Source organism: Pungitius pungitius, chromosome 6, assembly GCF_949316345.1.
Source record: "Pungitius pungitius chromosome 6, fPunPun2.1, whole genome shotgun sequence".
NCBI classification, from domain to species: domain Eukaryota; kingdom Metazoa; phylum Chordata; class Actinopteri; order Perciformes; family Gasterosteidae; genus Pungitius; species Pungitius pungitius.
Window position 1 is genome coordinate 14,683,120 of NC_084905.1, and position 11,267 is coordinate 14,694,386.

The following is an 11,267-nucleotide window of genomic DNA, read 5'->3' on the forward strand; positions in this document are numbered from 1 at the left end:
GTGTTATGATCACTGTTTGTAAGTTGTTCTTAACAACCCAAGCGTACCAGTAGCCAGTCAGCAGACTGAGTGAGATCATGTGAAGACCTTCCCAGAAGTGTTAGCGCATGGCACACCCACCTCCCTGCTTCTTGTGTACACAGGTAACCATGGAAAAGCTTGTAATCAACGCTGTGTGAGTCTTGAAAGCGAGCGGGGAGAGGAGAGGATTTCTGCACCACGGTACCGTACAGGAATACACGTTAGTATCCAAACTTAAGTGTGTTTACATATGGCTATAAGGTGTAATCAACCAATTCATATTTAGAGAAAATAAATCTGTCACAAGCACATTATAATAATCATGTAATGTTAAAAGTAGTTGTTTATCATCAAGCAAACAGTGGAAATATTAAGGCTCATCATCCAAGAATAGCCAAACACCTCAAGCTATCGGCCTTGTGTGAAAACCTATCCCTGAAGCTTGGGCGGACACGTGGGCAGACGAGGATTCTAACCTCCACCGTACAAAGGGAAGAGACAACTCAGACCTAGTAAGACACTCCAATATGTTTAGACCGTCGTACAGAAGTTCAAGTCCATTCACCCTCACCTCGGACCTGGATATGTGGGACACCAAATCACGCCTTAGAGCTCAGGTAAAACTCAGATGTGGTATTGGTTTTTCTGGTAAAACATGTTGATGGAAGTGTAAATGTTTTAATGTGTTTTCCGTCCTAGACCTCAGCATGGTGTGGTATGGCACATGTTTCTGGGACAGAGTTCCTGTCCAAAGTCAGCACCAAGTAAGGGGGAGATTTTTCATTTTTTAAGTAACTGAGACATAGTAATATTAATTTACCAGCGGGGATGAAAGAAGTTATGGCCGATCAACTTAATGTATTCCAGCACATCTGGGAGCGCTGGTGGCTTCAGACAGACTGACCCGAGCCTGAGGAAGTGGCAGTCATTGTCCCATCTGGTATCTGAGGGTGCTACACGAACCTTTCCACCATCTCCGGGGGCTGAATTAAGGGCTTCCCGATGTGAAGGTAACGTCAGACAAGCAGGAGGGGTGCAGTGGCTGCGGGATGCTCACAAGCATTTGGACACTCAGCTGGAACAACTGAGGACCAGAAATTCACAGCTGAACACAAACATAACTGCTGCACAACTGCTCGACATGAAACACAAGGTAAGTTCCAACAGAAAATGAATTATTAATGTCTATGTAAACAAATTTAATGCTGAAAAGTGTTTCCTCTGAGCACAGCATTGTTTTAGAATTGCACGGATGTATTTCACCTCAGTTGTCAGAAACAATGGGTGCTCTTGAGCAGGATAACGAGTGTGAGAAGGGTCGGCAACGTGGAGAGCTTCACGAAAAGTAAGTGCAGCAAAACACACAGACTGGAGAAATTAACACACTGAAAAAAAGATTGAAAGTCCTCATGCAAAATGTATCCACCAGGGTCCTACAGCTGGAGAAAGACCTTATACAAATGAGGTGTGCTTTGAAGAGAGGGAGCAGTGATCCATCAAATGAAACATTACCGATGACGCATGAAGTCTTTCACAGACAGGTGTGTAATCTTCGTTCTTGTTTAAGAGAATAACTATATGTTCTAAATGATTTCTTACTCTTTGTTTGGCAAACACTGCATTTACACCTAAATTCCGGAGAGGCAGAAGGTTGACACAGAGCTGTGCAAGATGAGAGAGGCTCTGAGAGACGCTGAGGCCAAGTCAAAGACACAAGAAGAAGAACAAAACCAGGTCCTCCAAAAACTCAAGACAAAATCCAAAAGTTTCACTGCAGTTGTCTGTTGTGCTGCCATCCTTTTGTTTCAATCTCACACGTTATTGCACTGTGGTTTTGTTTCTGTGTCTTTAGACACGAAAAATGCTGATGAATCAAATAGAGGAGATGAATCGACAACTACAGAATCACTGTGACATGGAAGAAGAACTGAGTGAAGCTAACAACAAGATCAGTCAAGCGTGCCTGGTCGGTCTCCTGTCTCTCAATCAGTACTTCTTTATCCGACAGATACATTTAAAATGCTGTAATTGTAATTGGAAATTGTATTTTCACTCAGGATAAAGCCATCTTGTCGACTCATGTGCTTAAACTGGAGGATAATATAAAAGAACTAAAGGCCAAGCTGACAGAGGCTCTGTCTGACAAAGATTACTTTATCAAGGTATGTTAAATAATCTTCAACTACAGGCACTTACGTGTCTAAGTTAAAAAATGTAATTTGTTGGCCACACCGCTGGCTTATTTTTGCACGTCTAGGAGAAGGCAGATCTGGAGTTGCAGCTGCAGGCGGACCAACCGAGTTCAGAGGGTTGTGACCCTTTGCCTAACAATAACCAACGGGATCAGGAAGCTGTTGTGATCGAGGGTGAAAACAAGGCTCTCGCAGAGGTTAAAAGCTTGAAGTAGACATATTTCTGTAAAAATGTCAATTTTTCAGAATGCTTTGTTAAAGGATCCCTGTTGTGTCTTAACGCCAGGCAAATGAAAAGCTGACACGTGAGCTAGAAATGATTAAGCAGGAACTGCAAACATCTCAGTCTCAGCTACGGGAGGCAACGGCAGAGAGGGTTACCAGCTCCAAACAGATCACAGCTGTGGAGGCTGAACGATCTCAGCTGATCAGGGAAAAAGAAGAACTGTTGATTCAAATGAATGAAGCGGGACCTGATGAGTTAGAGAAGATGAAAGAAAAGGGCCACCGCCTCAGGTGTGATGTTGAACGAGCGCCATTCTTCAATATTTAAAGAAACACGTATTATTGTGTCGTGAAATGACCTTGTCTTTTCTGAAATGGAAAAATAATCCAGGAAATCTGTGGGAGTTTTGGAATTAGAGAAACAGACACTTCAGGATCAGTGCCAGCGTTTGGAGGCTGAGGTCCACGAGATGAGAGAGAGGCTACACCTGCAAGAGGAAGAACATCGGAAACAAGATGCAGTGAGAGTCCAGAGCAGCGAGGAGCTAAAAGCGACGGCCTCACACTGGGCAGAGAAATGGCAAAATGCGGCTTTGACACTGCAGTCCACACAGGAAGAGCTAGAGGAACACAAAAGGAACAACTCCAGGAGTAAAGTAAGACGTCCTTTGAAAAGGACTTTACTCTAAATCAGTTTATTCACACCAATCTAGGTTAAAAAATTAAACAAATCTACTCACAGCTACAAGCGGAAGCTTCCACATCTGGCAAACGTTTTTTTTTAACAATATGTTTTTTTACTCACTCACTTTTAAAGTTTGAGCTCGAAGCATGCAAACGGGAGCTGGAGAGGAGCAGGAGTCAGGCTCTGCTTCACAGATATAAAGATAAAGGTAAAGCAACGGATTTCTTTAGCAGGCTGTGGCACCTGCAAACATTCTCAACAAGTAACCCCTGAAGCACGGCACGTGTCTTCTTACTCTCAACCACAAGGAGGAGGTGAAGTGCTGTGACCTTGTGTTTGCAGGCGCTGAAGCCCCTTCGCGAACCGAGGACACAGCGACGCAGACAGTGTGAGTGGATTTTGCAGAGACTTTCATTTTTAAAATGCACCATCAGCAAAAGGCTCCAAATGAAATTGGTCTTTCTCTTCATCGTGTACAATTCATCAGCTTATCACAATCCCTTTTGTTATGGGAGCCGCCATCAGACTCCCACAGCAGCCAAAACAAAGCCCCTCAGGTAACACAATGTTCCTTTCTCCCTGACCTCAATTTGAACCTAATGTTAAGGTGTGTGTGTGTGTGGTCGTGGTGGTGTTGGTGGGGGGCTGAGTGGGAGGCGGGTGGGTGTAATAGTTTGTGCATGGAGTATTGACAGTAAACTTAAATGATTAATAGGTATGAATACAAAGCAGTGAGGCACAAAGGCTGAAGCCAAAAGAAAGAAGAGAAGCAACAGACGAGTAAGTGAGGGCTCTTTGAAAATCGGACCAATTACTAGTTGTTTTAAAGAAAAAGAGGTGAATGTGGACAGGTTTTCGTTGAAGAAGCTTTGAAGCATCTAGAAAGACTGAGAGAGGTGGGGAAAAAATGGGGCTAAACTCAAAATGTCTACTCTCAATGTACAGTCACTGTACACCCAAAACAAGCAATCTCACTGATTTCTGTGTTGTGACCTAGCAGGTGAATGTGGGATTAACCAGCACTCTTCTCTCTTTATCATGTATTTTCCCCATGAATGCTCATTTAAAAAAAGCACTCTGAAGATGAACAAGATGATGGGGGCCAAGCTAACGTCTCCACCACTGACTCATTGAGGGCCCAGCTGGAAGGTTTGACCCAGCTTTTGAAAAAAGAAATTGAAGCTAGTGGGCTGATTTTATTCCTCACATGGTTCAGCTCAGAGACCTTTCTCCTCCACCTGTTTTCAGGGAGCATGAAAAGGACGAACCAGCTGCAGCAGCAGGAAACTCCCGCAGTCCAGAAGCTGCAAACACTGGAGCAGCTTCACCCGGTAAACGTTTGTGAGATCAACCGCTCTAAAGATGGCCTCCTCCACTGCTGATGAACATGATCGATGACTCGTCCACAGGTTAAAGGCGAGGAGGCGTCTGTGGAAGGCAGGAAGAAGACGGACCAGCAGCGGAGGATGGTCACTGAACAGGTGTTTACTGCTTGATGCTAACACGATGACACGTTTTATTAGAACACAGCAGCTCTATGGAGGGAAATGGAACTTTGCTTTGGATTGAAGTATCGGAATAACTAATTGATTTGATAGATAATTTATGCAATTTTTGTAATCCAAATTAATCTAAGATGTTGTTTGAGTCTAAGTTGATGATTTTGCTGCAACCCAGAAGTAAATCAAATCCCCTCCTTTACCACCTGATCAAATAAGTGCTTTAATTATTAGAAATACTATAATATATCATTTTCTGAACTTTCCCATCCCACTTAATGCCAACTTTTACTTTTGATACTTAAACATATTTTGATGCTTTTGGTACCGCTAGTTTTGATTTTATTTTGTCTACACATTAAACTAAGAGGGTGGTAAAAGTAAACATCCCCATATTGGCACTGTCTTTGTGAGCATGTTCACAGTATTTAGCTCAATACACATTTGTGCCTCAGTAAAGTCCTGTAAAGTTGATTTATATCTGTTGTAAATGCCTCTCAAAAGCAATGTTTTGTATCTTAATGTATATGTAGTTAAAGAGTCTGTTCAGAGAGCAAGGAAAGAAAGGAAAAGAAGTTGGATCACCAGTAAGTCAGACCGGAGCCTCCTCTCCTCAAGACTGGTCCCACACGTCTAAAGTTGTAAGTTTAAAAAAAAAAAAATTATTGACTAATCTGAATATATGCAGAAAGATCTTGTTTTACTTTTTGTATTCAGAATCCAATGGACAGGAGGATCTGGCAGCAGAGCCCCGGTTTGATGCCAGTGTTTGAGGAGGACGAGGAGGGCAGTGACTGGCCGACAGGGGAGGAGGGAAAACAGGAACCAGAGGCTCATGCCGAGGATGACTTCCACAATCAGAGCGTACAGGTTAAAAAAAGCTTAAAATGACACCAAGGTGAATGGTAACATTTAGTCTAAAAAGGCTTTTAAAATGCCGGAACTGAATCACCTTAAAAACCAGCCAAGAGATATGTATTTGCCTCTCTGCATGTTCCATAAACGTATTATAGACTGATGCAAATTTATATCATTGATGGCAAAACCGCAGTACACAGATTAAATAAACAAATTAGCAGACCTACCCGCACATTCCTTCACTACACACACACACACACACACACACACACACACACACACAGGGTTCACTTAGCAGCTTTTGCTTCAATCAAATAGCAAACAGCAGACAGGGAGCCTGCCTGCAAAACCACTCATGTGAACATGCAATAATCTCACATATGACTCTTCCTGCTCTAAATAATCAGATTGAAAGCTGAGGAGTGAACCGGTCACATCTCAGAGAGAAAAGAGGATAGGGAAGAGTCACAGTATGTCACTGTCTCGTATATGAGATCATACGTGAAAACAAGTCATTCACATCCAGACTCAATGTGATGAACTGTATGGAAGCCATTTAAAAGTCTGAATGTTATTTAGTGCGAACGGAATAAAATGTCAAATATTTCAGACTGTGGGCCAAACGATCAAGGGCTAAATGTAAAACAGCAAGTTGTACCATTTAATCATCTTCCATCGACAAAAAGGAAATTGATTATACATCATACCAGGGGTCTTATCACACTGAAACCGTTCTCTCCTCTGTCAGATATCATCTTTGAGTGAGAATATCTGCAATCTGAAGGCAAAAAATGAGAATCTTCTGCAAGGTGATGTTAAACATAAATCAGTGTAATAATTATTTGTGCTGTAATCTGTGCCATGTTTATGGTATGGAGTCATTTCTTATTCTCAGACAGGGACATATCCACAAATAACTAAATTGACTAAATAATATGGAGCACATTGTCAGATTAACCAGCTAATTTAATGGTGGATAGGTGCCTGATCTTAATTCATTTCTCTTCTTCTTTCCACGGCCTTCCAACTTCTGCACTTCTGTTAGGCTTCTGTCTAAAAATACAGAATTGATACGACGATTTGAAATTCTAATTTTTGTATTTAATTTTCCCTTAATTTCTCCTGATTTAGCCACACTAACGCACAATCAACCTTTTGAGGACTTCCCCCCTGCTGCAAAGAAACTGTCAGACAAGACGTGCAGCTGCTCAGATGAGATTGACGTGCATCAGGAAAGACTCCCGACCTTCCTTCCTGACGGAATATTCCTGGCTGAGCCTGTGGATATATCAAGCCCTGATGAAGATGAAGTGGAGGGAAAGGGAAAATAATGGGTTTTGTTAAGACTCCTGCATGGGTTAAACATTGCTGTATACTATAAAGTGCAATGAAATTATAGACTAGCGTCTACAGGGCGCTTAAAATGTATTTTAAGAACTTTACTTCAACAATTTTAACTTGGTGATTGCTTATACCTATGATACAGGTTGTAATAAAAGCCACCAAGCTTTGTTAGGCCAATGGTTATTTGTATGATGTGATACGGTTCTATATGATGTGACATGGAAATCATTACAGATGCACATGAGAGAATGTGTATGTTTTGGTCGTACAAGGTGGGTTGCTTAACCCCAAAATTCAAGGAACCTATATTTCACATCAAAATAAGTACATGCCTATTTTTTTTTACTTTCTCTTTTGTAATTAATGACAAAGTGTATTTTAGTTACAAAGGCTGCGTAGTAGACAGACCATTCAGGAATTATTGATAAAGATCAGTTCAATTGTCGTCATGTCCATGTCGCTCATGGAATCACAAAATTGTAAAGTTTTTACTCACGCTTCACCCTCCAGTCAGCACGTCCTGCATCGCACCCTCACCTCCGATTAGGACTGGACGAAGACCTTTGCCTTCTGAAGGGACCTACATTTAAGTAGGAATGGGAAAATTGCAAGCAGGATTGCAAAGAAATACAGTTATTGATCTAAATGCATGTTAAGATGTGATTGCAATCTTGACCTGCACAATTATAAACTCAAGCCTGAGGGGAAGATGATTGATTTCTCCCGGAGGAGGGTCAAAAAGGACAGAAGTATTTCACACAGTAACATAAGTATCAAATCCATGTTGTCCTTATTTGGGCATAGAAAGTCACTTTGCTGAAAACAAAAGAAAAAGAGATTATCCATGTCCCACTCATGAGACTTTATGTACATGAAACAGATAGCGTAAAATCAAATGGCTTTTTAGACAGGACATGTTGTCTGCAATAAAAGTAATGCCTTGACACGCTAATGCAAACAAAGATTAGATCTGTCAGAACAGAGATCCAGAGGAGATTGAATTTTTTTTCTCCAGAGGATTGTGAATAGTGCGGGATTAAATGAAAATGTCATTCAAAAAGGGATGATCTCCTGCTGCATTCGAGTTCTGTAATACGTCATTTAATTCCCCAAACAATAAAAGCGAACATAGGGAATTACTTTACCTCTGCTCCGGAGGCAAAACTTGGCCCACGCATGCTTGCATAATGCCGCTATAGCATGATGACCCTACGAGATCCCCAAATCAAATAAGCGTTTTTTCTAACTCAAGTGACGTTAAACGCTGTCCTTGCCAGTTGCTGCCGATGAGTGGACAAGGTGGACTAAGTAATATGCTCTGAGGACCTCGACTTTGATGCGATGGGCCAGTGGCTGGCACTGAAGCAAAATAAAGATCTGTGGAGGACAGCTTAAGCCCCTTAAACATCAGTGCATGCTCTGAGATCAGACTCTGCAGTTAAAGAGCAGAGAGGAAAGGACTCAATGAGCAGCAAATGAAGCATGTGGCTTGCAGTGTACAAAAATCACATAAATCATCAAAGGGGAAAAACAAAAGATTTAATTGACCACAGAGACCACATGTTCAACACTCAGAAACAGAAATACAAGCAAAACAATATAAAAGTAGGCCTTGCAACAGGTTGATTTCCATGCTAAAGATGAGGTCAACACTTGCTCACCTATGTTACTTTAATACCTCGATCCCTTTTTTAGCTTCCACTTCTTTGTGTTTAGCTCTTTCGTCAGGTGGAATGGATGCTCTGCTCTCCAGTCTCTCCCCCCGCATTCCACCTCCAGTTCACCCAGCGCAGTGTCTCTCGCGTGTACTTCTATTCTCAGATCACACTTCTGCAGCTCCATCACGGAGCTCACCCTCAGCAGCAGCACCAGGCCGCGGCTCTCGGGACTCGGGCCGCTTTGGGCGCAGGCCTGTACGAGACAGGGGTACAGGGGCGGCAGACTGCCCAGCACGGACGCCTCCTGCAGCCTGTGGCTCGTCCCAGTGAGGTTCAGGACAGTCACTGCCAGCGCCTGCTGCTCCGGGGAGAAGGCCATCGTAAAGTGGAGGCAGGGTTTTGATGATACTGGCATTTGGCAGCTGGCACCGGAGCCATAGCTCAGCGGAGCCAGCGGGATTGGTTCCTCGGGCGAAGAAGCAAAGACAGAGCTGGGGCTGGTGAGCCTGCTGTGTTCATTGTAAGATAGTTTATCTCCCGCCACCAAGCAGCGCTTCTGCAGAGCCTTGTACGTTTTGGACATCAGACCCAGTTTGGGAAATGAAGGCAGGGAAGCGTGACTGTGATGAATGGGTTTATATAGAGGGGATATTAGCGGTGGGGTGCTGAGGCGGCGCGGGGAGAAATAGGACTTTGGAAGCTCCTTCTGTTCAGAACCAGCTCGAGCTCGTTTAGGAAAAGACAGAGAGGCAAATTCCCTCTCCGAAGGGGTTGGGCTGGTGAAAGTGGAGGGGTACTCCACTATGTCGCCATCCTGTTCCCCGTGTTGCTGCGCGGACGCTGTCATCGATGCCGAGGGAGGCGGGATCTGGGCAAAGGTCACAGGTTCAGCGTGAGCTGGTGCTGATGTCACAGGGTCTTTGTCTCGCACTGCACAAATCCTACTCGTCCTGCAGCACAGAATACATCCCAGGACCAAACACAGACAAAATACTATCAGGCCAACCAGAAGAAGAATTTGGAGGTGAACTGTAGACACAAACGAGAATAATAACAGCAATTTAGAATCTGCTTATCTTGATTACATGACACAGAATATATATATATAATATCACCTAATTTCTCTGAATGCATTGACCTAATTGTTCATATCACGTCCCAATATGTGAGGTGAAAACAAACATCGCATCACATTAAATAAAAAAAAGAGCATACCTTCTAGTTGTTTGGTGAAAAGGACCTGCACCAGAAGCCAGAAGAAGAGTATGACCATGATGGCCTCAATCATACCCTTACAGCAGAAGAGCAGCACGGACTGCCACAGAGGCTGACCCGGGTACTCCTCATCGTGGTAAGGCATAGTTCCAACAGTCTGCTGAAGGTTTGACGGAGGTAAACCCAGAGGTCCCCGGTGGAGAAGATAATTAGTTTGACTCAAAAAAACATAATCTGGCTTTCAGTGTTGGAGATATCTCCTCTCGTGAGTAATTCCGCGCCATTGTTTTGAGTGCAAAAGTCACAGATGTGCAAAAACACCTGCCATGTCTTTCATGCCTCAAAATTGAGAAGGAAACCTCCTGGTGTCCCTGCTTGCATAGAGTTTCTTCCCGTCTTCGACCTGGTACAGTGATCTCATCTGCAGAGTGATTTGACCGGTGTTATTTTCTCCCTGGCGGGCGGGGACTGTGGGCGGAGACATTATCTACTAATACCGCTAAATTGTTTCTGAATCATCTTTTTTTTCTACAGTGCCTCCAGATGTCAATGCAGCAGTCTCACTATAGATTAACTGTCCTAGCAGTAAATCCTCAAACACATGCCCCGCCCGCTTCCACTGACCTATGATCTCTTATCTCCATTAGTATTACCTCTGTCACGTCAGTCTGTTGCAAAGTTCAAGAACTGACTCTGGATATGGACTCTTTCTGTGTTTCCTCTTTCACACACACACAATGTGTTTCTACTTCACTTTTTTAACCTTGTCTAATGTCAAGTGTCACATTTGCCATATTGTGAAAAACACAATTACTCATTTGCGGTGTCAGCGGGGTCATAATTAGGTATTACTACTACTATTTAAATGACAATAAAAATTCTTTCAAAAAGACATTTTTAAAGAAATTAATTATTATTCTTAATTTGTCAAGTGTTCTGTCTCTTCATTACAGATATTACAGCTACTGTGAGGAACTTTCATCTTTGCTCATCTGGATCCGCCATGGCACATGGGCGGAGGAAAATGACGGCGGTACTGCCAACAAACTAAATAAAAAGACTGTTTCATAGTTAAAAGTTAATTTTACAGAGGCAATACTATCCTCGTCTGGCCACTCGTTAAAAGAATGTACATTTTTTCTACTTCAGCAATGAAGCAAGGAGTTTTTAGATGGCTATGCCATAGAAAAATACTGCATTACCAGACAGTCGTGAAAATGACACAAGAGGGCATTGGTATAAGCGAAAATAACTTAAAATGTCCAAAGTAAAAGTGAGCGCTATACTATTGATGTGTTATAGCTGGTTAAGATGCATCAAATTAGCAATGCATGATATATATTATAAAACGATCATGTGTTTCCATGTGAAGATAATGTGTCGAGACTGCGGCTGCCAAATAAATCCACTGAAGTGAAACATGCAATAAAGATTGAAAATATAAAGCAGATTTAAATTAAAAGTAGACGTGAACCTGAATAAATGACTGTTATATTCTGCCACGAGCATTGTTATATGTAAGCCAGGATTTGGGAAGTCACAATTAAATGTTAAACAAGTGTTAAAGTTT

General features: G+C 42.5%; 3 protein-coding genes across 3 annotated transcripts; all 3 read left to right on the forward strand.

Annotated features, from left to right (window-relative positions):
- Positions 1-196: 196 nt before the first annotated feature.
- LOC134131243 (uncharacterized) lies at positions 197-1,595 on the forward strand. The gene is made up of 5 exons (XM_062562990.1): positions 197-638; positions 721-785; positions 889-1,174; positions 1,320-1,366; positions 1,451-1,595. Exons 1-5 carry the CDS (start codon positions 549-551, stop codon positions 1,593-1,595), a joined length of 633 nt encoding a protein of 210 aa, XP_062418974.1. The 5' UTR covers positions 197-548.
- Positions 1,596-1,664: 69 nt separating this feature from the next.
- On the forward strand, positions 1,665-3,233 carry LOC134131250 (myosin-11-like). The gene is made up of 6 exons (XM_062563037.1): positions 1,665-1,755; positions 1,874-1,987; positions 2,079-2,183; positions 2,279-2,410; positions 2,500-2,729; positions 2,830-3,233. The coding sequence occupies exons 1-6, from the start codon at positions 1,693-1,695 to the stop codon at positions 3,125-3,127; spliced, it is 942 nt and encodes a 313-aa protein (XP_062419021.1). The 5' UTR covers positions 1,665-1,692; the 3' UTR covers positions 3,128-3,233.
- Positions 3,234-3,247: 14 nt separating this feature from the next.
- Positions 3,248-7,527, forward strand: LOC119195534 (uncharacterized). Its single transcript, XM_037450515.2, has 10 exons — positions 3,248-3,331; positions 3,466-3,511; positions 3,611-3,680; positions 4,197-4,272; positions 4,372-4,454; positions 4,533-4,604; positions 5,156-5,263; positions 5,340-5,492; positions 6,229-6,289; positions 6,612-7,527. Exons 5-10 carry the CDS (start codon positions 4,377-4,379, stop codon positions 6,809-6,811), a joined length of 672 nt encoding a protein of 223 aa, XP_037306412.2. The 5' UTR covers positions 3,248-3,331; positions 3,466-3,511; positions 3,611-3,680; positions 4,197-4,272; positions 4,372-4,376; the 3' UTR covers positions 6,812-7,527.
- The last annotated feature ends 3,740 nt before the right edge of the window (positions 7,528-11,267 follow it).